A 27923-nucleotide genomic window follows, 5' to 3' on the forward strand; every position below is an offset into this window, starting at 1 on the left:
CTGATAACCTCATAATTTCTACAGCATTTGTCTCTGGAAAGCAAATTTAACTACAGTTTAGTGAAGATGTAACTACTATTGTCAGTATTCAGAACACCTCAAATAAATGATTGGAGGTTTGATTTAAGAACAGCTGGAATGCTATCTAGTTCTCCCACCTTTTTTCCCCCTCCCTGTTTATTTTTAAGCTAGAAAGGAAAATCAAATGTAGAACAATTATGATGGACTTTTTAAAGGAATAGGTATCACAGATTTGGGGCCCAAGTCTAGTAAGGGTTCTAAAATACTGAGTTTCTTCAACCCTAGTTGGACAAAGAAATATATTGAAAGTTTTCTTCCAGAAAAGAAACATTTGACAATTTAAAAAAAAAAAAAAAACTCACACACACACACACACACACAAAACATTTTTTGGGGGGTAAGATAGAGATTTTCCCCAAATAACAGGATGAGTTACAGCTACCTTATTTCAATAATTTATAATTCAGCCAGCCACAAAGAATGAGGACTACATAACCACTTTTGTCTTTAAATGAGAACCTGGGGCACAAGTGGTATGGAATGGAAAAAATATAAATTTTTAAAATTCAAATGACAAGTTCCTTTTGGCTGGAGAGTGAGATGAGGGATACCACACAAGCTCAGATTGTATAATCTGTAAAGACAATGATAAAGTGACTACTTCACAGATGAAGACAGACAGTGTGCTCTTGGACTTACAAGGGACCCCCTTGTGTGTAAGAGGAAAGGAAACAACATATTTTACAATAATATGCAATTGCATTTACAACTAAAGAAAGGCTATCAAAATGAATACTTGAGCAGTTTTCCATGGTAACTTTACTGAGTCTACGTTTCAGCTCTGTGTACTCAACACGCTTTGTCTACAGTGCAAATGCACACAGCAACTGCCAGCCATGCCCACGCATTCCTGATGTCCCAGATGAGGGCTTTTAATCAGTCTTTGCCTCTGAGCTCCAGCAGCCCCCAGCTAAGAGGCCTCTTGTTGGGCTGGAGACCAGGAGCCAAAATAATGTCTAGAAGCAAAAGTCCACTGGTGCATCAGCCAAGCAGGACACTCAGCCCATCAGCGTTGTCCTTCCCCCACTGAACTGTTCTGAGGGCTCCCCCCTGCAGCTGCAGGTCACTAACGCAGACGGATACTGTAGGACAATATGACCAGGCTTATGATGGCAAAGAACGTCAGGATGAAAGTATCTGGCATTATGGAGTCCTTTGCCGAGGAGGCCTCTGGATTCTGGGCAAATGTGAGCTGTGAGCACAGAGGCTGTAGCCCGTGGAGAGAAATGGCTCCCACTTTTCCCTTCCCTAGTTCTCCCATCTTTAAAAATGAATTAAGTAGGGGCGCCCAGGTGACACAGTTAGTCAATCCTTGAACTCTTGGTTTTGGCTTAGGTTGTGAGATGGGAGTCCCAGGTCGGGCTTCACACTCCGAAGAGAAGGGGGTCTGCTTGAGATTCTCTCTCTCTCTCTCTCTCTCTCTCTCCTCCTTCCCTCTGCCCCTCCTCTCTCTCACACATAAATAAATAAATATTTAAATAAAAAATGAATTAAGTAGGACTTTATTAGTCTAAAGGCTGAAAAGATAATTACGTGGCCTGATACAAATCTCATCTTTCACTTTTCTTGTGAAGATGGTCTCCTTTACTTTTTAAATTTTTTTAGATTTTATTTATTTATTTGAGAGAGAGACAGTGAGAGAGAGCATGAGAGGGGAGAATTCTGATCAGAGGGAGAAGCAGACTCCCCATAGAGCTGGGAGCCCGATGCGGGACTCAATCCCAGTACTCCGGGATCATAACCTGACCCAAAGGCAGTTGCTTAACCAACTGAGCCACCCAGGCACCTGAAGATGGTCTCCTTTAAATTTAATCAAACTTGGGGCGCCTGGGTGGCTCAGTGGGTTAAGCCTCTGCCTTTGGCTCAGGTCATGATCCTAGGGTCCTGGGATCCAGCCCCACATCGGGCTCTCTGCTCCGCAAGCAGCCTGCTTTGCCCTCTCTCTCTGCCTGTCTCTCTGCCTACTTGTGATCTGTGTGTCAAATAAATAAATAACATCTTTAAAAAAAATTTTAATCAAACTTAAGAAGCACAAATCACCATTTCTCAAAGTCATTCATAAGTAAAATCTACTCTATGAACAAAAACCATAATAAATGGTTTTTAGTACTGTAAACAGCACCCCATTCTGGAACTTCTTTTTTTAAGCACTGATTGGACAACAAGAAGTCAAGAGTCCTCCCCTACCACCCTTCTTTTTAAAGCACTATATAACCAGGAAAAAAACCTATATAGAATGGACATTGGGGAGGGTATGTGCTTTGGTGAGTGCTGTGAAGTGTGTAAACCTGGTGATTCACAGACCTGTACCCCTGGGGATAAAAATATATGTTTATAAAAAATAAAAAATTTTAAAAATTAAAAAAAAAACCTATATAGAAAAAAAAAGTCTCTTCTGTATCTTGTAAACTGGCAGGTTTACTACTGTCAGCCTTATTTGATAAAGCAATTACCAAAAGGCAAAAAACATTTCCATATTTAAACAAAGTATTTAAAATAATCACAGGGATTGACAATTTGTAACCATAAGCCTCCTAAAGACCTCAGATGATCCTTGGGACTTGCTACAGTCTATCTGCAAAACAGCAGCAGAGTAATTCTTTAAAAATAAAAATCAGATCATGTCACTTCTCTCCTCAAAAGGCTTCCCTTTTCATTTAGAATAAAGATAAAAATCCCAGAGCCCTGGGTGGCTCAGTGGGTTAATAAACCTCTGCCTTCGGCCCAAGTCATGGTCTCTCTCTTGAGAGAGAGACAGTGAGAGAGAGCATGAGAGGGGAGAATTCTGATCAGAGGGAGAAGCAGACTCCTCGCATCAGGCTCTCTGTTCAGCAGGGAGCCTGCTTCCCCCTCTCCCTCTGCCTGCCTCTCTGCCTACTTGTGATCTCTCTATATATATTAAATAAGTACATAACAAATTTTTTTAAAAAGATAAAAATCCCTTCAATGGCCAATAAAGCTTTACATAATCCAGTACCCTGTCCCCAATTATCTCTCTGACCTCATGATCTACTTTTCTCCGCTGTTTTCATTCAGCTCCACACTGGCCTCTGTACTCCAGGCACACAGGCCCCTTGCTGAAATTCCAATTCAGCATGGAGTTTTTCACCTCAGGACTTTTGCATTGGCTGTTCCTTCTGCTTGGAGTGCTCTTCCCCCAAATATCCATGGGTCGAATTCTTCTACTCCTTCAAATGTTTGTTCCAAAATTCACCTTCTCAATGAGGTCTATCCTTGGCCACCCATTTAAAACTGCATCTCAACCCCTACCCTCACACTCCTATCCCCTTTCCCTACTCTACCTTTTCTTTTTGTCTACAGCATTATTATCTGCTAATATACTATCTAATTTTTTGTATGCTCATTCTTAATTGTTATCTATCTGTACAATGTTCAAAGAGGACAAAATTTTTTTTGTTCCCTGTACTAGAATGGTGTCTGGTAGATAGCAAGCACTCAGTTACTACTGAATAGAACAAATGACCCAGGACAACACGTACAGAATTACTAGTAAGACCAAGACATATAGAATTACTTGTGAGACCAAGCAAGACACATCTTACTGAAATACATATGCCAAAGATCTTAGCTCGTCAGCAGACCAGAAGCTTCTAATATAAGGAGTAAAAGGACCGACCATTTAGCAGCCAAGTAGACAGCTTAACCAGCTTATTTCACAACAAACTATTCTCTTCACTGGAAGCAAAGATTACTGAGAGGTGCCCTCTACTTACCCACATCAACCAAACTAGACCCCTGAGATTCCATATGGTAGAATACTGAGTCTAGTTATATCCCGTATACCCTATGACAGGATTAAAAAAAATAAAAAAATAAAAAAATAAAGCTAGTCAAAGAGAATGCACTGAGCAGATTACAAGAAAACCAGATCATCAACCAGTTACAAACAGGACAGCATAAGGTTATTTCTTCAGTCTCTCCACCAGCAAATATTAACCGTTGAGCACTGAGGATCCAATGATGAAGAGAGGAAGGCAAATATAAATATAAAATCATAATAGAGCATGATTAGAACTATAAAAAGGAACATCAAGGGGCTAGAGAACACACAGGAGAAGGCCCCAACCCAGTCTTAGGAAGGAGTTAACGAGGAAAAGATTTACTGAAGGACTGAAACTCTAAATTAGACCCTGGATCTTCTCCACCTTTTGAAATCAGTTCATCTGAGAAAAAGGGGCATCTTATTGACATGTCAGAAAAAAAAACCTCAATGGTACTTTCTTAAAGGATATGTAATTTAGTCAGTTTTCAAATGTAAGTCACTGAAGGCATCTACAAGGAACTTCCACCTCCTCATCTTTCTCCCAGACTTATTCTCTTACATTACCTATCTTGGACACTCAGCCTGTTTTCAAAGAATGAAAGCATGTCTGTAGGTCCAAACAATGAGGCTGGGTATTTCTTTCACAGTGATTGAGGAAAGTATTATTTCCAAGTAACACTTATTTGCTAAATTGGGAAAACAATTCTTCTCTGCCACAAAAGTCAATCAATCAGAATTTACTTACACAGTTTTTCCAAATACAAAAGAAAAACCAATGGTTATTTATCTAACATTCTCCATTCAATGCAAATCTCTTTTTCTGTACACTTTACATGGTTTCTTCATTTCTTTGACTGACAGGAAAAAATTTCAACCTCTATGCCCCATCCACATTTATCTGTTTCTTCAGATATAGTTCTTACCTTCTTCCTCCACTAAGTTTCTCTCACATTGTGATATCATTTAATACCACATTACAAACTTGACTTGGTTGTTTAGCTGTTTTAGGCAAACATTTATGCTTCACCTTATTAGTAACAGGAAACACATGCAACTGGAACGACTTTGGTTTTGACATCTTACACAGAACTGATTACAGTCTTTACCCAGTAAGAAGGATTTGCAGACCTTCAAATAATAATCATAGCCCTGGATCAAGACAAACGTGATCAGAAATAGACTTAGAGCCAAAAGACTCGAGATGGGTGCAGTTCTGTAGGTTATTATAGAGTTCTGTTCATCTCTCTCAAGTGCAGTTTCCTCATCTGGAATCTCTAAGTACTGAAGATTCAACAAGGAAGGAAACAAACTCCCTACTCTATTAGAGCGTGTAAGCCAGAGAGAGGAAAGACACAGTAACAAACATAGGATGGTAAAATCTGCTAAGAACCAAGTGGCATAAGGAATAGACACTGACAGTGGGGCAAGACGCATCTATGGTGGTGAGGGGGAAAGGGCTCCTGGCGAAAAGACCTTTGAGGAGGGTCCTGAAAGAAACGAGGGAGCCAGTTGTGTAGAGATGAGGGTAGAGTGTTCAGGCCCACATTAGAAACCAGGGCAAAGGTCCTACTGAAAATGTGGATGTCCATACTCAAAGGAGAACAAAGTGGCCAGAGGGGCTGGAATGCAGAGAGTGAATGGAAAGACTACAGATGGGGTCAGAGACTGCACAGGAACAAATCATGTAGGATCTTCTGGAACTGCCCACACTGTCTTTTGTTTGATTAATTATGATTTTCTTCTCTCAGGCGCCTGGGTGACTCATTTGGTTAGGTGTCTGGCTTCAGCTCAGATCATGATCCCAGGGGCCTGGGATCAAGTCCCGCATGGGGCTCCCTGCTCAGAGGGAAGCCTGCTTCTCCCTCTGCCTGCTGCTCCCCCTGCTTGTACTGTCTCTCTCTCTGATTCTCTGAAATAAATAAGTTAAAAAATCTTTAAAATAAATAAATAAATATTAAAAATGAAATTAAAAAAATAAAATTTTCTTCTCTCCCATTAGGCATCTCAACTCTATCATCAGGGATCATGTTTATTTTATTTACTGTTACATTCCCCAGAGACTAGTCCTGTGCCTAGTATATGTTGGGTATTCAAATACTGAATGAAATCAGGTTAAATGTAAATCCAGAAACTCCCTTTACCTCTTCGGTATGCCCAACAGCTTTTACACTGACATAAAAGGTTACCCTTATTGGTTAAACATTCATTTTTATCAAACGTAACTCTAAACTAGATGATAATCTGCTCAGTGGTTTTCACTCAAACCATGGCTGCTGACTGACCCTGTTGTAAGGTCTTCTGCTAGATCATAGAAGAGTCTATAACCCCACTACCATTTCCTTCTTCAAGAACTAAGGAGAGGTAAGGAACTCAGGTATGAGAAACCTGCAATGTAAAGCTGTAAAAAAAAGGGAGAAAGTGGTAAACAGTAGGGACAAACCGCCTTCCACCTACCATGACAATTCAGTTTTCCTGAAATTTGAGGAAATAGCTCCCCCTAAGTCCAAAAACTCTCCAATGCCTCCTAAGCTTGGTTAGAGAACCTCTATAACCAAGAAGAGATGATATGGTTGCATGAAGACGCAGCTAGCTTACTCTAGGAGTTAGGTTCTGAGACTGGCTGTTTAAAATTCTGGGACTTCTATGGGGAGCTAAATACTTGCAGCATGCATATGCACATATATGCCACCTCATGCTAAATGCTGCCATTAAGAAGCCAACAGAAATGCCCAAATGATTTCCAATCATTTAAAAGGTCTAGCTATATCTCTACAAAATTTTGCCATCTGTACAACCACCTCATACAGCAGTCAAGTACTCAATATACTCATCTTTCAGTTTCACACTTTCCAAACACTGTTAGATTCAGTACCTGCCCATTATTCCTAATGAATAAAACTTACCACCTACCGTTCCTTTCTCAAAAGTACAGTCTTACAAGTGAAGTATGCAGAATGCCTATTAACCAAGAAGTTAAAAATTCAGTAAAAATAAGAATTATATGATAAATGAAAAGTGCTAAGTGAAACATAAAGGCACAAATACACATGACACATAATTCAGTTACTGTAAACATGAAAAGTAACTAGATATTTTATTAATTAGCATGAAAAGTTCATGTTCAAAACTAGTGCCTGCTCTAAAACTATAGAACCACTCCAGCCTTCGGTGTGTTTGATTTGGCCAGAACAGTGGTTTTTTTGTTTGTCTGCTTGTTTTGTTTTAATGTCAGTTTGAGTGCTTTTAGGAAGTACAAGTACTCTATTTTACCAAAGATCCTACCACTTCTATTTATGTTATTTGTCTGACTCATTTATGTTACTTGTCTGACCCTAAAGGTATTTAAATCTGCAAACCTTGTAATTATAGGTGAAGACGTTTGGCCTCTTAAGCAAATTCTGAAATTATTTTGATTTTTCTGAAATTACCACTGTCCTGGACAAGCACAAATTTTTTTCAGTGATACAAACATCATAGAAAAATAAACAATGAAATATTTTCCTAAGGTAACCCTGGGTTTCCATTCTATTTCCAGAGATTCTCTAGTATTAAAAACACTTCAGGGGTGCCTGGGTGGCTTGGTGGGTTGAGCATCGCACTCCTGATTTTGGCTCAAGTTATGATCTTGGGACAGTAGGATCGAGCCCCCATCAGGCTCCAGGCTCTGCACTCAGTGCAGAATCTGTTTGAGATTCTCTCTCCTTCTGCCCCTTCCCCTGCTTGCGTGCTCTGTATCTCTCTCTCTAAAAGAAATAAATAAAATCTTAAAAAACAGAACAAAACACTTCAGAAGTCCACCACCCCAATTTTCATTATTTGTCTACTAGGTTTAATTAGAAAAGCACTAGGGCCCAGAGAAGCAAAGTGACTTGTCCAGGTCATACAACCAAGTAACTCGGTTACAAAATGTTCTCGAGTTTATATCCTTCTCCTAGTAAGATTTTGATTTCATCAAGGGGAAAGATTAGTGTTTCCCATTATTTGGAAACTTCTTCTAACACTCCACTCAGAAAGCATTCAACAAGTAGTACTGAGATTTGCTCCCAAGAGATGAACTCAGTTCTTGTTTATAAATAATCAGATCTCAACTTACACAATGTTTTATGTTAATTATAGCTCAATAAAGCTGGAAATAAATAAACAAATGGCCAGAACCCAGTGATAGTCAAGTAGAGAGAACAGATTCCTACTCAACAGTATTCGTTGAATGAAAGAAATAAATGCAACTTCAGTTCAGTGGGTATCCTTGCAGTCAGTGGCCTTCAAACGGATAAAGGAGCCAAAGGCATAACAATAGATAAAACTTCACCTTTCAAACAGACACCAGCCTTAAATAAGATCTTTTCACATGGAAGAAAAAAACAGGTTCATAATGCAGTTCCATAATGCCTTATTAAGCCAAAATACAGCATTTTCCCAGGTCAGAATCACCAAACCATGTGTTAAATAATAAACCCATCTTCATGGTGCCTAAAATTTTAGGGTATAGCTCAGACTTGATTCAAATGCTTTCCAGAGTAATTCACAAACACATTATTTCAGCATTTCTTCCACAGGTAGGCAGAATATCAAAACCCACCACTCTTAGGGCAGTGAAAATATAATGTATAATATTAAATGTTAATATATCACTATGTGCTTGTCTAAATCCATAGATTAACAGCACCACAAGTGAAGCCTAAGGTAAACTATGGACTTTGGGTGAGCATGATGTGTCACTATGAGTTCCTCCTTGGTAAGAAAAAAAGAAAAAGGGTACCATTCTGGTGAGTGATGTTGACAATGGGAGAAGTTATGCACGTTTGGGGCAGGGGCATAATGGGAAATCTCTGTACCTCCCTCTAAATTTTGTTATAAAGTTAAAGATGCTCTGGGGTGCCTGGGTGGCTCAGATGGTTAAGCATCTGCCTTTGGCTCAGGTCATGATCCCAGAGTCCTGGGATCGAGCCACGCATCGGCTCCCTGCTCCTCGGGAAGCCTGCTTCTCCCTTTCACACTCCCCCTGCCCTGCTTGTGTTCCTACTCTAGCTATCTCTCTCTCTCTGTCAAATAAATAAAATCTTTAAAAAAAAAAAATTAAAGATGCTCTAAAAATGTTGTCTTTAAAAAAATAAAAATGAATTTTAAAGGAAAAAAAAAACCCACAACATTCTGCAATATTCTTTTCCAAGTATAGCTTACAGCATGGCTCAACAATTTGAAACACACGTGCCCTTGCCTGGGTAGCATCCAATATTCTTTGGAAGCCTCCACATTCCAGTGCCAAGCAGGGCTGCAGGTTTTTAGTTATGGCCTATTTTTCCCTTTGTTTTTCCCTATGTTTCCCTTTGTTTCTTTTTTTCTTTTTTTAAGACTTTATTTATTTGAGAGAATAAGAGCGAGCATGAGCAGAGGTGAGGGGCAAAAGGAGAAGCCCTCCCAGCTGAGCAGGGAGCCTGAACACAGGGCTCAATTCCAACACCCTTGGGATCACAACCTGAGCCCAAGGCAGACACTTAACCAACTGAGCCAGCCAGGTGCCCGCCCTTTGCTTGTTTCTTAAACTTCCATTAGCAGGATAAAGGTAAATGTGGGTGGAAATTCTCGCACCTGGACCACATTCTTCACTTTCATCTTCTATTCTTAGCCATATCATCTTCCAACTAAGCTCACATGGTGAGGAAAAATTTGCTACTTTTTCTGCTTCTTTTATATTTCATGTTCTATATTTTTCATTTTTTTCTTTGACCCTTTCATTAGACAGAACACACAAGCTCAAACATAGCCCCCTGCTTATTCTTTGGGAAAGGAGCAAACAGTGCTTGCACTCAGCCTAGGATAAATAAAAGTGGGAGAAACTGAACGCAGGATAAGGGTGGGGAGAAAGTGATTAAGCTCAGCACTGGGGAGTCGAGGTTAAGAAAGAAGCAGCCATGGGGGTGCCTGGGTGGCTCAGTGGGTTAAAACCTCTGCCTTCGGCTCAGGTCGTGATCCCAGGGTTGTGGGATCGAGCCCCGCATCGGGCTCTCTGCTCTGCAGGGAGCCTGCTTCCTCCTCTCTCTCTCTGCCTACCTCTCTGCCTACTTGTGACCTCTGTCAAATAAATTTAAAAAAAAAAAAAGAAAGAAAGAAAGAAGCAGCCATGATCTGCAGTTTTGTGTTGATTTTCATAACAGTCATCTCTTTCCAGGTAAGAATGCCAAAAATTACAAGAGGACAAAATGTATAACTCTGAATTTAGGATGTTCCTTTTCCCTGTGGTGGAGTATAACTGTGAACTGGGAATGTAAGGGAGATGGGCTAATTCAGCTACTGAGGAAGCTACAGTAGATAGCTCCTACATACACAGGAACACCTGCCAGAATTGATCTCGTACTCACGCATGTGCAATCTGGACATGTGAGGGCATTAATGCCCTCCCGGAGCAAACCCTTGCCAACAGGCCAGGGGCCAGGAGATAAATGCTCCCCATCTGAGGTGTATTCAAATTGCTCCCTAGAAGATCCTGGTAGTTTTCAGCCCAATTGCCCACAATGGTGACCTACTAAACAAATATTCTCACAGCAGCCTTCTCTCCTGTTTCATTTTCCCAAACCTCCACTACCGATTCCTGATAACCTCAGGCTAGCAATGGGAGAACAAGCACTGGGCAACAGCTTTCTCAATACATGAGGCCCACCGCCTGTCTCAGGACAGAAATCTAATACTTCAAGCAAGCAGGCAGGTCTAGTACCATTTATTTCCATATGCAAGTGGGACAAAAGGGAGAGAAGAATTTATATGGAACCAGGGCCTGGTTACATTGCTTGATGTGAATGCAATGACGTATAGTATAAAGGTGTCCCTTGAAAACTGGGACAGGCAATTTGAGAACAAAAATCATAATCAAAACTCCCTATGCTCCTTTCCATGGAAGTCCTGCAAGGACTCACCACTAGATCATCACATTGTGCCTGGAATGATGAAAATACTAATAGACAGCTGAGCCTTGAGCAATGCAGCGGGTGGCCCAGCTGACCCTCCCACGAGGACTTAGACCATACATGATACACATTTCTATATTCATCCCCTTCCCCTAGGGGAGTTGGATGGTAGGAATAAAGAATCTTTTGAAGTCTGTATATCGCTAAATGGTGCAGGAAGAGAAGTGGTCTGCTAATCGTTATCATCCAGCTGAGGAAGGCAAAGGCAGAAGATTCACTCACACATCATTGAATTCCTCCAGAGACCTTGCAGGTGTAAAAACATCCAACAGACCTATCACCTATAAGAAAATAGAAAAATCAAGCAGTAAATAAATACAGAACCATAATACCCATTAGGTCTTAACCATTTTAATAGGAACTGATTTCAAATCCCACTACTTTAGTTCAATGACATCACATCATCATACACTTAACTACAACTTATTTTTTTAACCAAATTATGCTTTTGACCTTTTCTTATTAGCATCGCCTCCCAGAATAACATATTTTACCATTAAAAACACCATTTCTTTAAAATTTGCTCACATATAGCCATTAGTTTATCAGGAAACAAAAAGTTTTAGGGCTCTTGAATTATACACACACTGATAGTCTAATGATGAACAAGCAGGAAAAAAGTCACACTTCAACTGCTATTACTACAGTATCATTTTTCTTCTTTTTTTTTTTTAAGATTTTTTTTTATTTACTTGACAGAGATTATTAGCAGGTGGAGAGGAAGGCAGAGAGAGAGGAGGAAGCAGGCTTCCCACTGAGCAGAGAACCCAATGCAAGGCTCGATCCCAGGACCCTGAGATCATGACCTGAGCCGAAGGCAAAGGCTTTAACCCACTGAGCCACCCAGGTGCCCCTCATTTTTCTTTTTTAAACATATTATTATTCCATGAAAATTTTCCATATGTAGTCTTCAAGACTGACATTTTTTGAGTCCCAAAATATTCTCTTAGTATATTCTTGGTATTATTCTTATAATATTCTTAATACTCAGATACTTTTCTTAGTCATCGTCAAGTATTTAGATCAGACTATTTAAAAAAGAAAAAAAGACAAGGCCCTCTTTACACAAGGATGAAGCAAAAACTACTTAATACTCAGTAATCCATGGTTTTTGAGCATTTTTTCTGGTCATGGACTCACACTTACTAATCTGTATAGACTACCACCATTCCCAAACCACCCCCAGTTACTTCAAACCAGAATTAAGAATATCTGGAAACAAAACAAACAAAAGCTAAATGGCCTTCAAGAACAGACTCACAACTGGGCCACATTAGCATGCTGCTCTAACCTAGCAAGTTAAACGAACAGTTCTGAAAGTAAAATATACCTATGCTGCAAACATTACCATAAAAAAAAAAAACACTCTTAATTAGAATGTTACTCTACTCATCTAACTACCAGACTTTTAAAAGCAATTACAATTATACAGCCTGCACCCAAAAGGGAAACAAGCCCAAAAAAAGGCCTTGGAAGTCAAGGAGAATAGTTTTTCAAGACTTTACATCTTATTCCAAAGGAAAGGTACAGTTATCTGTACAATCATTACCCAGACAACTGTATACAAGAAAATAAAATTACTTATAATTGCTCTACCTATTATAACTATCATTAACATTTTGAGATATTTCCTTTGATGTTTCTGATGTATGTAAATTAAAGTTGAGGTTATACTCTGCATAGGTTTATATCCTGCCTTTTCATTTACTATATGATGATTATATCTTCAAATATTTTTCATGCTCTACCATTTGTATATATCATGATTTAACCAATTTCCTATCTTTGAACATTTAAGGACCATTGCAAGTGTGTATGCACACATATGTGCATATGTGTGTGTAATATATATTTTTGCATATCTTGTATTTCCTTCCAGAAAATAAGTTTCAAGAAATAGAATTATAGCATCAAAGGACACCAATATATTTAAGGATCAGCATACAGTCTCACCAACAGTGTATCCCTGACCTTATGACGGCTCTGAATGGTGCTTTAAATTAAGTCAAATCATTTTCTCTTACCTTCCCCATCTAAACCAGGAATTCCCTGAGTTTGATAGACTGCTGGCTTAAGACCCCATCATCACTAGTCATCAGGGAGATTCAAATTAAAGCTACATTGAGATACCACCTTATACCAGTTAGAATGGCCAAAATTAGCAAGACAGAATACAACATGTGTTGGAGAGGATGTGGAGAAAGGGGAACCCTCTTCCACTGTTGGTGGGAATGCAAGTTGGTGCAGCCACTTGGAGAACAGTGTGGAGATTCCTCAAGAAATTAAAAATAGAGCTTCCCTATTACTTTTTGCAGACCCTGCAATTGCACTACTGGGTATTTACCCCAAAGATACAGATGTAATGAAAAGAAGGGCCATCTGTACCCCAATGTTTATAGCAGCAATGGCCACGGTCGCCAAACTGTGGAAAGAACCAAGATGCCCTTCAACGGACGAATGGATAAGGAAGATGTGGTCCATATACACTATGGAGTATTATGCCTCCATCAGAAAGGATGAATACCCAACTTTTGTAGCAACCATGGATGGGACTGGAAGAGATTATGCTGAGTGAAATAAATCAAGCAGAGAGAGTCAATTATCATATGGTTTCACTTATTTGTGGAGCATAACAAATAGCATGGAGGACATGGGGAGATGGAGAGGAGAAGGGAGTTGAGGGAAACTGGTAGGAGAGGTGAACCATGAGACACTATGGACTCTGAAAAACAACCAGAGAGTTTTGAAGGGGCGGGGGGGTGTGGTTGGGGGAGCCACGTGGTGGGTATTAAGGAGTGCACGTATTGCATGGAGCACTGGGTGTGGTGCAAAAATAATGAATACTGTTACGCTGAAAAGAAATTAAAAAAAAAAAAGACCTCTGATCTTCTGATTACTCTCCCAACCTCACTTGTACTTTAGGTAACAAAGATTAGAAGCCAATTTTATTCAACTGTTCCAATATTTTCAAAACATTGATTCCTATTATGTGAGATGCCTCATCTCCTCAGTGCAATAGGAAAAGTTTAAAACAATTCACATTGTTTTACATTATTTCAGTGGTGATTGTGAAAATCCTCAGATTAAAGTAAATCACCAGAGATCAATTTACACAGGATTTTTCATGCAAGAGGTACCTCAAAGACAAAATAAAGTAAAACTTAAAAATAAGTCCAAATCATTTTCAAATAATAGCTCCAACTTCAATTTGAAAACATAAGCATTTTGGAATCCAACAGCTTTAAGTCAGAACTCCACGGTCAGTTTGTGATTTCCTGGATCCATGAATTTATGTCTTCTTCAATCCAATAATCCCAGCTCTTGGAATGGTGCCTGGCACACAGTACTTCAATTAGTATTTGTTAAATAAATGAAAAACGGGTATCTTCTCCTCATATAGAGGGGGGGTGCTCATTTTTACTGCATTGTGGGGAAGATGAAGTTAACAATGTAACTGAAGGTGCCTAGTCCAAAGGCCTGACCCTCTGTTGATTACCAAAGTAAGTGGTGATCACAGTCCTTAAGTTTTATAAAGAATTACAAAATACAATCACAGAAACAATTTGAAGCAGCTACTTCCAGTACAAAATTTGAGACACAAAACTAAGCTAAATTATTCAAATGACTAAGAAGCATGACTGTCAGAAGCACAATAGACTAATCTGGAAAACATAATAGAGCAAGCACGTTAGTAAACAGCCTATCAAATTTAATTTCCTAAAAAGGACCTATTTTATGAGATTAAAACTACTCATATTACATCAAAGTATTTTTAAATTTTTATGGGCTTTTACTAATATCCCTTCTCCATTAATAAATTTCCCAGCAGCAGAATAGGTCTGGGAACTTTTAGGAATATTCCATAAACTATTCATTTCTATTTTCTAAATGGAAATTTCCTTTTAAATCGAGTTAATTTTATCCTATTTCTTTATTCCTTTTGCCATTATATGTTTCCAGACACCCAAAAGTAACCCAGGAATCAATTATTCAGAAAAGACATTTGTAATAGGAATAATCAGCAAATGTCTCTGATGACTGTGCTACAATGGTCCAAAAGCTGACAGACAAAAGTTAACACACATTTTTATTAACTTGGCACATACTCCAGAAAAAAACCCATCTTAATTCAGTCACCAAAGACAATATCTAATGTATTTAACACAAGTGCACCAAGACAATGACTTGGCCTATCATGGCAGTGTTACATCTAAGGCTCCCAAATAAAATTTATTAAAGGATTCCTTGGATTTTTTTAAATCTCAAAACGCACAGATTTCCAGGCCCTTAACAGGCAGTCTTTGTAGTACCTATTCAAAGATGCAACTGGCAGGATGGTTCCCTTTCAATTTCCTTAGAGCAGGTGTTAATGAGATCAAGGTCACAAGTCCAGTCAAGAATGCACCAGCTAACTCTGTTCAGAGAGTAACTCTTACAGGCACAGAGGACATAGCCCTAGCTCCCACTACTCATCTGGTAAGCATGTATCTGTCATTCATTATCACTAATAAAAGAAATAAGATGAACCACTAATTCTGAGTCAGGCATTTCTGTTAAAAGATCACCTGTGCACTTGGCATCTAGAAATTATATTTGTTACCAATACTTAGTATTGTCCAGAGTCTTAAGCTGCTGCTGTTTCTGGAGGCCTAGTGGCTCGTTAAAAATTGTACAGGGGCCCAAAAGAGTCATTCATTCATTCACTCATTCATTCATTTAAAAGATTTTATTTTTAAGCAATCTCTACACCCAACGTGGGGCTCAGACTTACAACCCTGAGATCAAGAGTCCCATGATCTACTGACTGGGCCAACCAGGTATGACCCAAAAGGGTTTTTTGTTTGTTTGTTTTGTTTTACAATTTTATGTATTTATTTGAGAGAAAGAGAGAAAGAGCACATGTGCGAAAGTCGGGGGAGGGACAGGGAGAAGCAGGCTCCCTGCTCAGCAGGAAGCCTGATGTGGGGCTCGATCCCAGGACCCTGGAATCATGACCTCAGCTGAAGACAAATGGTTAACAGACTGGAACCTCTTGGGCAACCCCAAAAGAGTCATTTTTTAAAAAGAAAGAGGAAGAGAAAGAGGAAGATGAAGGAGAGGAACTCCTCTTAAAATCCTCAATTATTTAAGAGGAACTCCTCTTAAAATCCTCAGATTTATTTGGAAGTTTTGGCTCTTCCCTGCGTAAAACTACTTTTGCAATTTGAGCTTCTAACAAGTGTTTGTGGAATAGGCTGACATTCAGGAAGTTTCCTATATTGAGTCAAAGTCTATTAGCCCCTAACAGAATAGAGAACTATAAAACATTCAGCCATATGCCTTTTTTGTTCAAAACCAAATCACCAATATTTAAGTACAGATGACCCTCTCCATTGATAATGCTAAAATCTAAACATGTTAACATGAAATGCCCAACTGCTATTAAGCAAACTGCTTATGAAACAACTTACATAAATTAAAATCCTGTGTTCCTATAATATCAGCCCTCCCTCTCCTTTTTAAGATCTATCCATTCATTTTAGAGAGAGAGAGAAAGAATGCAACAGGGAAGACCAGAGAAAGAGACAGTCCTAAGCAGACTCCCTGCTGAGCACCAACCCCCCCCCCACCCAAACACAGGGCTGGGGCCCATGACCCCAAGATAACAACCTGAGCGGAAACTGAAAGACACTCAACAGACTATGCACCCCCAGGCATCCCATCAGGATTCTTGTAGCACTTCCTAGATTAGAACAACCGTATCCCATCATTGTGGCCTCTTCATTTCTACAAATGTAACCAGCCTAATACTGTCTAAGACACATTTTGAAGTCTCTCATTACAGACAATTAGCATAATAAACTAAATAAGCTAGAAAAACTAAGGCATGGATTCAGATAACCCAAAATAATCTTTGCCCTCAACACTGGCTTAAATGGTCTACGAAGAGAAGCAGAACAATGAAGTGTAGTGCTGGTAATCTAAACCAGATGTTCATAAATGAGCACTGGCAACCTCAGTGGGATCCCAGGGCCTCCTCAAGTGCTTTGGGGTTCCATAAATGTTTCGTTTGTGTTCTATTTTCAAAGTTTTCTTTATTTAAAAAGATATGATAATGTCTTTGTCACATTTATTAATGTGTAATGAAAAACAGCATACACACTCAACTGTGTTAAAAACTAAATGTAAATTAGTTAGGCTGCCAGGCTACCTTGATTATATGCAGACCTTGGAATAAAGCATCTCCTGGTAGCTTTTTCCATATATCTCAGCTTCTTGTAAACATGTCACTGATTAGGAAGGCTGCAGCACTGCATGAACTTTTTAAAAACACAGCTTTGCACATGGATGCTCACAAAATTTATACCTAGGAATAGAAGCTACCTGGGGAAAACAGAATTTTCTCAATAGTATGCAATTAAAATAAACCATGAAAATAAATAAGCTATAGCTGTGACTGTAAGAGCATTGGTAATCCAACTCCAAATTTAAGTCTCAATGCTCCCAATTTAGAAAAAATTTGTATCCTGTGAAACAAGTATATATTAATAAAGTATCACAGATCTGTAATTTTTAAAAAAATTTTTAAAGTTCAATTATTAAAATAAAAAAGGTCTGAACAGCCAAATAATAAATTTCTACATTTTGAATTTTTTTCTACACAGTAACGATCAATACGGTCAAATCTCTATGGCCATTGTTTCCACAATGCTATAAATTTTACAGCTCCTTTCATATGGCAATCACATACATTCCCTTTAACTTGATTTTAAAATTTAGGAAAATAAGTATCCTCCATAATTATTTTCCATTTTCAGCTAATAGTCCAGTCGCAACCTTTTATTTACTGTATTAGGATTTTGAAGCACTCCTTTGCAGGACAGCATTGCTCTCAAATTTCCAAATTGACAGGGAAGAAAAAGTTATGTTTAACTTAAACAGTGTGTTTGTCACATTTATTAAAATACCTGAATCTGGAAAAGCTGTCTTGAAAAAGATTAAAAAGGAAAATTAAAATATTAAATTATCTGTAAATTAATAGTCACTTTGATAAGATATTCAGTGAACGTAAGGCATGCCACCTCAAACTTCCCATGAAATAACCCATAATACAAAATAGCCTCAGCCTCCCATATTCGGACCCTACAGCCTTATTAAGTAAACCCGGTAAAGAATGCAAAATTTGGTTGTAATATTTTCTCTTAAATATCTTTTCATTAAAAAAAAAAAAAAAAGTTAATGCTTTCCCTCTGAAACTGTCCAAGTAACACTTGAACTCTAGGAAGATATACCCACTGACTCCCAAGGCTTTGGGGGGCTACCAGGTCTAACACAGCGACCACAAACACTCTGGTACCAGGAGAATCGTCCAGAGTCTGATGCATTCTCATGTATGCCCATCTGCAGTAATTAAAACAAAATTTTTTCCAGTCCATTCAAGAACAGCATTTACTCCTTGCATGAGTAACTTACATTTTCATGTTTCATATGTTTAAGTAACCGCAGTTCTCTGTAGGTCCTTTTGGCATGAATAATGGACTGAAATGGTCTGGAGAGCTTCTTCACTGCCACACGTAACCCGGTTTTTGTGTCAAAAGCAGCACTAAGAAAAAAAAAAAAAACACACATAAAGATTTCATTATTGAATGTGCTTCTAAATACTTCAAAATTAGTACTTATAAGGAAGGCTATTTCATTTCCAAATTAAGTGGGTCCATAACAAAATACAAAGTATAAACATAAAATCTAAAACGAGCTATAATCCCACTATTCAAAGTAACCTTCTTTTATTTTTGGTGCTTCTTTCTCATTGTTTTTTCTATGCATCTAAATCAGGGATCAGAAAATTTTTTCCTGAAGGGCGAGAGAAAAAAATAGTTCAGACTTTGTGAGGCTTAGGATCTTTGTCACAACTACTCAACTCTGTGGTTATAGCCAGACAATAAATTTGAAAATGGATGTAGCTGTGTCCCAATTAGCACAAAAACAAGCAGCCTCTTGATCTACAGGAGCCAAAAGACTGATCTACAAAGAGCTGGATTCTGTCCTCTGTGCCTTAGGCCTCACTGGCACCTTGCCACCAAATGCTGCCTGATCAGAGTGGAGGGCTTGGAATGATTTCAGGACAATGAGTTGGCAGAAAAATTTCTTGAGCACCTACAAAGTATCTGCCACTCTTTAGAAGCTGAGATATAAGAAGGACAAGTCAACAAATCCCTGCCCTCAAGGGATGGGGGAGAGGGGATCAGCAGAATAATCCAGTAATTTCAAATAGTGATGAAGGATATGACTAAATAAAACAGAATAATGGGACAAATGACAGAAAGCCAGTGGAGTTTTGCTACTTTAACTAGGATGTCTGAGCAAGTAGGTTCAAGCTGAGATAATTGAATGATGAGAAAGTAGCAACCATGTAAAGGCATATGGAAAAAGAGCTACAGAGAAGAAAAAAGTTGTATTATTTTTTATTTACTTATTTTTCTTAAAGATTTTATTTATTTATTTGACAGAGAGAGACACACAGTGAGAGAGGGAACACAAGCAAAGGGAGTAGGAGAGGGAGAAGCAGGCTTCCTTCTGAGCAGGGAACCTGATGCAGGGCTTGATCCCAGGACCCCGGGATCAAGACCTGAGCCGAAGACAGATGCTTAATGACTGAGCCACCCAGGTGCCCAGAAAAAAGTAGTATTATTAACATTTATTGAGTCTTTATTGCATACCAGTAACTGTTCCAGGCCCTTAACGTTAATTTTTGTTAAAACTAAAATTAAAATAAATTTTAATCCCTAACACTGCTATGAAGTAACTGCTATTATCATTCTGCCACTCAGAAATGAGGAAACTGAAGCACAGAGGTGCTAAATAACTTGCCCATGATTACAAAGTTAGAAAGTGGCAGGAGGGAATCTGAACCCACAGCTCATGCTACTAACCACTTGCCATGTTGCCTCTCAGAAGAGCAAGTGCAGAAAAAGGAAAGAAGACACAGAGGTAGACAAAATATGGCATGCTGGAGGACATAAAGATGGCCTGTGTAGGTGGAGCAAGGGGAGAGGAGAAAAGATTGAGGTCAGAGGTACCGGCAGAGGCTAGGTCATGTAGGACAACTATAGCAAGAAACTTGATGTATATTTTAATTATTTTTAGAGACTGGGCTAATCTGATCATGCCTCATCCTCCTGTTTCTCTCAGTCTCTAATAGGAATCCAAGACCTCCAGATCATCTATTGGGACCAAACTTTTTCCCACGTGACTCTGTACTTGTTCCAGAAGTTCCCCCCCCCACTTCTCCCAAATCCCTAGACTAAGTCCTTGCCCTTCAACTCCCAATTTGTTACCAACTCCTATAAATCTTCAACCCCCTTTTTGAGCTCCCCTCCATCTCTTTATTTTTTTTTTCCCTCCATCTCTTTAATTGAAACTAGGCTCTACCTTGAAGACACTACTCTTACAGCCCTGCCCTTGGAGGGGATTCTCTCTCGTATCCCATGTACCTCACGGCTAGCAGGTGGGGCAGATGTCCTCCTCACCAACCATTCCTACTTCCAGACTCTGATTCTCCATTTGCTTTACAAAAGCCCCCCACCCACCCACCCACCCCCGCTCGCAGCAATTGCTACCTCTCTGTTGCTGTAATCCATTGACCCGGAATTTTCCATTATTCACTGAAAAGTTAGTTCCTATCTCAAAGTCTCTCTCCACTCCCAACTTCTGTCATCATTCTTGGCAGCTTCAACATCCAGGTGGAGGACACATCCAACATCCTGGCCTCTCAGTTTCCTGGCCTCTCCAGGAAACTCCACCTCATCCAGCCTCCTCCATGGTCACGCCCTGGACCTCTATCACCACCAAAAGCTGCCCTGCCTACACTGTTTTGAATGCCAGCACCCATTTTCCATCACAAACCTTCTATGCCTTTTAGTTTACTTCTTGTTTACTTATATCCTGACTACAGTGATTTGTGGACCTAATCATCGTTGGCTGATTCTATCCTTCAAGCCCTCTCCAATCTTCATTTCCCTTCTTGCCTGGCTTAGACTACATGCTCCCTTTTGCGCTGTCTTTCTGTCTTCTACACTCACCTGGATAAAGTCTAACTTTGGGTGATCTTAACTATTTAATTCTCCTTGTCTGAATCCAAGAACCAATTGTGGTTGAAAAAATAATAATAATAATAATAATAATGTACAATCACACAGACTGGTTTCATTCTTAATTTCTGACCTTAACATCAAATAAGGCTCTCAAAACTGCCACTTTTTTCTAGGAAGTGCACTTTCTTACTCAAAGTCATCATTTGACACTGCCTCTCTCCTCAAACCTCTAATTCACCATCTTCCTTCAAAAGTTGCCCCGGCCTTCATCAAGAAAACAGAAACCAGCAAAAGGAAGCTCCATCTGCCTACAGGTAAATGTATAAACCCATCTATACTTGAACCTATCTTCTCTTCTTCCTCTCTTGCTGTAACAAAGTACACATGCCCTTTCTTATGAAAATCCAAAACCTCAATACATGCTCTGGAGGCACCTCCCTGATCCCCTCAAGGACCTCACACCTTCATTCCCTTCCTCTCTCTCCCTTCTGAGTTTCTCCCTATCTTCTGGGTCATTCTCATCACATAAATATGAGTTATTGCCCATCCTCAAAAAAACAAAAAATTTTCCTTGAATGCTCTCAGAGTTAGAATTCCCCATTGGGTCTCAACAGTGCGGTTCCTAGACCAGCAGCATTTGTATCACCTGGGATTTATAAGAAATGCAAATTCTCAGGTCCATCTCCCAGACCCACTGAATTGGACACTGAAGTGGGTCCAGTAATCTGTATTTTATCAAGCCCACCACATAACTCTAACAAACCGTGACATCTAAGAACCACTAATCTATGCTGCTGCTCTTCCATGGACCAGCAGCATCAGTATTACGGGGGAGCTCTTTAGAAATGCAGAATCTCCAGAGACCTGTACCCCTGGGGGTAATAATATATTATGTTTATAAAAAAAATAAAACTAAAATAAACTATATGATAAAAGGGGAAAAGAAAAAAAAAAGAAATGCAGAATCTCAGGCCTTAAAGTAGAATCTACATTTTGACAAGACCTCCAAGTAATTCATATGTATCTTAAGGTTTGACTCATTTCCTCAGCTCCCATTCTTTCCTCAATCCATTACACTGAATCTACTCTTTTCAGGTCATTAATGACCTGTTACCAAATTCAATGGCTATGTTTCTGGATCACCAGTTGATCCAGGATCCAGTTGATCCATTTCCCCTTTCTCGAAACATTCTCCATTCTGGAGTCCATATCAACACATTCTTTTTTTTTTTTTTAATTAACATATAATTTATTTATTTCAGGGGTACAGGTCTATGATTCATCAGTCTTACCAGTACTCACCATAGCACATACCCTCCCCCATGTCCATAACCCAGCCACCCTATCCCTCCCCCCTACCCCAGCAGCCCTCAGTTTATTTCCCGAGATTAAGACTCTCTTATGGTTTATCTCCTTCCCCAGTCCTATCATTTCATTTTGCCCTCCCTTCCCCCTAAAAACCCCCACCCTGCTTCTCAAATTCCTCATATCAGAGAGATCATATGATAATTGTCTTTCTCTGATTGACTTAATTTGCTTAGCATAATACCCTCTAGTTCCATCCACATCATTGCAAATTACAAGATTTTGGTTTTTTGATGGTTACATAGTATTCCTGTGTGTGTGTGTGTGTGTATCACATCTTCTTTATCCATTCATCTGTTGATGGACATCTAGGCTCTTTCCATAGTTTGGCTATTGTGGACATTGCTGCTATAAACATTCCGGTGCACGTGCCCCTTTGGATCACTACATTTGTATATTTAGGGTAAATACCCAATAGTGCGATTGCTGGGCTGTAGGGTAGCTGTATTTTCAACTTTTTTGAGGAACTTCCATACTGTTTTCCAGAATGGCTCCACCAGCTTGCGTTCTCACCAACCGTGTAGGAGAGTTCCCCTTTCTCTGCATCCTCACCAACACCTGTCATTTCCTGACTTGTTAATTTCTACTGTTTTTCTGTGACCTCTATGGTAGCTCCCTCTCTGACTCCACTGCCGTGGTCCCTCTACTTGGAACTCTCTGTTAGTTCCTCAGGGCATGACACTGGACCCTATTCTCTCTCCCACATTCTAGACGATCTCATCTATACCCAAGACTTTAAATTAAATGCCGTCTTATATTGAAACTTGCAAATCTGTGTCTCTCACTGAAATCTCCCTTTGAGTCTGACTGCTTACCTAACATCTCTGCATGAAAACCACATAAGCACCTTAAAACTTAACAAATTCAAAACACCTGGAACTATTCTCCTCCCTGTTTCCTATGTCTCAATAAATGGCCTTCCATCCAATTGCTCGAGCTAAACATTTGATTATCCTTGATTTCCTCCAGCCTCCTGGCCCCCATCCAAATCTATCAGCAAGTGCTGTCATTTCCTCCTCCAAAATACAGCTCTAATTCAACTTCTCTTCATTTCACTGCTACCATACTAGTCCAAATCATCCTCATCACCTGCCTTCTTACACTAGTCTCCCTGTTTTGTTTCCTTCCTATAAGCATCCAATTCAATCTTTTAAAAATATAAATTAGAGGACAACACCCACTTCTTCAAATCCTTCAAGGAATTTCCTTGGCATATACAATAAAATGCAAATTTCCTATCATAAGCCTACAAGGTTCAGGTGATCTGACCACCAATGACCACTCCATCCTGCTCCTGTGCTATTCCTTCCTTCCCCTCAGCCACTATGTTTTGAACATGCTGGCCCCTTTCAGTTTCTTAAATTCTTCAATGGGCTGTTTCTGGCTCCTGAGCTGCTCTTCTCTCCCATGTTCACTCCACCCCACAGCAGAATACTTATCCTTCAAGCTCTGGCTTAAATTGCCATCCCCCTTTGAGATTATCAACAGGTCTCAGTCATTCGTCACAACACACTCCTCATTTCCTTTCTTATCCTACACAGAGGGGGAGTTCACCTCTCTCCCCCTCCTTTTCCTAGAGACCCATAAAATAATTACTTCTTCCCTCTTGGAAGTACCAGGTAAATATATACTCTTCTCTACAGCCCTCAATGGCTCAAATGAGACAGAAAATGGCCATTGCCATGTGACCCATGCTCCTCAACTCTTCACCTCAGTTTGCCTGCCTACCTGCATGTTCCCTCTCCTCCACTGGTAAACTCTTTGGGACATCCTGGAGCAACAATTGTTATCAGGTTTCTAGCTGAACTGCCCATGACCGAATGTTCAAGTTCAATTCAGTGGGGAAGAAATAAGCAGCCCATCTGAACTGCCTGTCCAAGCCATTCTCCATTCCGGCTTTACAGTAATAAAGTACATATTTTTATCTCTGACTCCTGTATCTATTTAGAGAAAGGCAGGCTAAGATTAATCAGTACCCTACCCCAGTGGTCACAATTTATTACTATATCTTTATTTACCACCCAGCAGAGTGGTTAAATAAAAGCTGGGGCTTTGGTATTACACTATCTGGTTTAATTTCAGTTCTGCCACTGAGTCGTGCATAATCTTGAGAAACTTTATTAAATTCTCTCATCCTCACATATAAAATGAGGGTAAGGTATACATTAATAAAGAAATGGTTGTTAAGATTAAATGGGGTAACTTTTGTAGTAGTTTTAGCAAAAGGGCCTAGCCCATAGTCAAGCTTAAATACTGGATGTTAATAATGCCTGCCCTTCCCACTCATCATAAGCACCTTGAGGGCAGTTAGTGTTTTCTGCTTTATTCACCACTGTATCACATAGGACTCAGCATCATGATGCCTGGCACATATATATTCTCAAAAAAGGCTTTACAAAGGTTTAAGAGCATTCTGTGATGCAGTTATCTGAAACATGTAAGAAAAAACTTCGACTTTATTAGGTGGCCCTCAATTTTTATAAATTCAATAGCATCCAGGGGTGTCCATCTGAATCAGTCAGTGGAGCATGCAACTTTTGATCTTGGGGTTATAAGTTCGAGCCCAGACTGGGTGCAAAGATTATTTAAAAATAAAATCTTTTAAAAATAAAATAAAATAAATAAATTCAATAGCATCCAACAAGGAATTCATGTTAATGTTAGAAACCTATAATCACTGAGTGCTTACTATTATAAGGCACCGTTTTTAGATCTTTACATAAATGAGCATCTGTATCACAACTTTATAAAAAGACATTATTATGATTTCCATTTTACAGATGAGAAGACAGAGGCACAAAGAGTAATGGTGCCTACAGTATAGAAAGAACATCGCAGAGCTGAGATTCAGATTCAAGTGGTGTGTTTTCAAGCATCAACTCTTTTTTTTTTTTAATAAACATATAATGTATTTTTAGCCCCAGGGGTACAGCTCTGTGAATCGCCTGGTTTACACACTTCACAGCACTCAACACAGCAACCCCCGCCAATGTCCATAACCCCACCACCCTCTCCCGACCCCCCTCCGCCTAGCAACCCTGTTTGTTCTGTGAGATTAAGAGTCTCTTATGGTTTGTCTCCTTCCCAATCCCATCTTGTTTCGTTTATTCTTTTCCTACTCCCCCACCCCCCCCACATTGCACCTGCACTTCCTCATATCAGGGAGATCATATAATAGTTGTTTTTCTCTGATTGACTTATTTCACTAAGCATAACACCCTCTAGTTCCATCCACATCGTTGCAAATGGCAAGATTTCATCTCTTTTGATGGCTGCATAGTATTCCATTGTATATATATACCACAACTTCTTTATCCATTCATCTGTTGATGGACATCTAGGTTCTTTCCATAGTTTGGCTGTTGTGGACATTGCTGCTATAAACATTCGGGTGCACGCGCCCCTTCAGATCACTACATTTGTATCTTGAGGGTATATGTGCTGCCAAAGCGAGCACTGTATCTTTAGGGTAAATACCCAGTACTGCAATTGCTGACTCATAGGGTAGCTCTATTTTCAACTTTTTGAGGAATCTCCATGCTGTTTTCCAGAGTGGTTGCACTAGCTTGCATTCCCACCATTCTGACTGGTGTGAAGTGGTATCTCATTGTGGTTTTGATTTGTATTTCCCTGATGCTGAGTGATATGGAGCATTTTTTCACGTGTCTGTTGGCCATTTGGATGTCTTCTTTGCAAAAATGTCTGTCCATGTCCTCTGCCCATTTCTTGATTGGATTATTTGTTCTTTGGGTGTTGAGTTTGCTAAGTTCTTTATAGATTTTGGACACTAGCCCTTTATCTGATATGTTGTTTGCAAATATCTTCTCCCATTCTGTCAGTTGTCTTTTGGTTTTGTTAACTGTTTCCTTTGATGTTCAAGCATCAACTCTTAATGGATACTATTGAATGGATCCTCAATGGATCTCTGACTAGAACTCTTAATGGATAATCAAGCTCAATTTTGCAAAAAGTTTGGTCAATTTTAAACATATTCTAATTGTATAAACCCTGCTTTTCTAAAATTTTCCTGCCATAATTAATTGCATTTCATATGGGAAAGCACAGGATAGTATTAATGAAAAGTATTTCATAAGAAATAACCTTTGCAAAAAAAAAAAAAAAAAAAAAAAAGAAGAAGAAGAAGAAAGAAAAAAGAAATAACCTTTACTCTCTTTGTATTACTTAATTTAGGGGAAGTTTTTCAATCCCTAAAATTCTACTACTCCCTATGAATCTAGAATACTAGAGGAGGCAAAGATGTGGAATTTTACAGATAACGAAGTATCACTTCCTGATTATTTGCTGAAATATCTCCTTCATGAGAAGCTTTGTGAATACAAAAGAAATATTAAACATTGTACCTGATGTCAGAGAACCTACCATCTAACTGGAATGATGAAAACAAACATGAAAGCAAACAATGCCCAATAAAATAGTGCAACTATAAACACTTGACTACTTTTTTAAACCTTAGATTCAAAAATATATAAATTGGGTTTAAAAGTTTACATATAAAAATATAAAAGTTGGATTCACAATATATGTGTTTATTGCAGCTTGTTCAAAAGAAGGAAACCAGAAATGACCTTAATGTCCAATAGGGGAGAATCTAGATTATGGTATTTTTCTCCCATATTGCAGCCATTAGCAAGAATCTCCATATAGTACTAACATGTACATGTTCTATTATTAATGGGAAAGAGAACAAGTTTCAGAAGTAAAGAATGATCCTATCTGTGGGGGGAAAAATGTATACTCATACATGTATATATAAATATACACAGAGAAGAAATGTCTAATATATTCAGAATTTTAACTTTTTTGCTTACTTTATATTTCCTGATTTTTTTTAAAAAATGAGCTTGTATCTTTTAATATTAGGTATTAGTAAAATTAGAACCTAAGTCATCTGTATTGTTGTTACCATAAAAGAAAAAATAGGTACTCTCTAACTTTAATAAAAACACTATTAACATATTTCCTTTAGGGGCGCCTGAGTGACTCAGTTATTGGGTGTCTGCCTTCAGCTTGGACATGATCCTAGGATCCTGGGATCGAGCCCATGTTGGGCTCACTGCTCTGCAGGAAGCCTGCTTCTCCCTCTCCAACTCTCCCTGCTTGCGTTCCCTCTCTGGTTGTCTCTCTCTGTGTCAAATAAATAAAATCTTTAAAAAAAAAATTGTATTCCCTTCAAATGATACTTATATAGCTATACTCTTGGTACATAAATTTGGGCTCTATCCCAAAGGCATAAGCATTTTCCATTTTACTTAACATTTATAGTAATTTCATTAAATATATGCACCACAATCTACTCAACTATTCTCTTTATTGATGGGCATTATAGCCATTCCATTCACTCATACAAATATGATAAATACTATTACAATGGATATCTTAATTCATACTGATTCTACAATAATTGCATGATTTCCTTAAAACAGATGATTTTTAATTCAAAGGACATACATTCTCATTTTTTAAAATATTTTGCTTACAAAAGAGAGTAAGCAGGAATTGTTCAGAGAAATGCTTTCTGCTATCAATGATTCCTATAACAAAGCTGCTGAGGCAAAGAATATAATATCCATCCTCAACCTCACCTCTTTAAGAATTTACTGCTCTGACCTAGCCTCCTTTAATATCACTAATTAAAGC

The 27923-nt window shown here is 38.9% G+C and overlaps 1 protein-coding gene across 3 annotated transcripts in view; it reads right to left on the minus strand.

The window, feature by feature from the left end:
- Positions 1–27923, minus strand: part of MAPK14 (mitogen-activated protein kinase 14) — a 77904-nt gene that overhangs the window by 33423 nt on the left and 16558 nt on the right. For all 3 annotated transcript variants that reach the window (XM_059178498.1, XM_059178497.1, XM_059178499.1), the window contains 2 exons: positions 18280–18409; positions 11050–11108 (listed from right to left, as the gene is read on the minus strand). In XM_059178498.1, coding sequence (XP_059034481.1) covers positions 11050–11108; positions 18280–18409 — 189 coding nt within the window. The remainder of the gene's footprint in view (positions 1–11049; positions 11109–18279; positions 18410–27923) is intronic.

Source organism: Mustela lutreola, chromosome 6 (genome assembly GCF_030435805.1).
Source record: "Mustela lutreola isolate mMusLut2 chromosome 6, mMusLut2.pri, whole genome shotgun sequence".
In the NCBI taxonomy this organism is placed as follows: Eukaryota; Metazoa; Chordata; class Mammalia; order Carnivora; family Mustelidae; genus Mustela; species Mustela lutreola.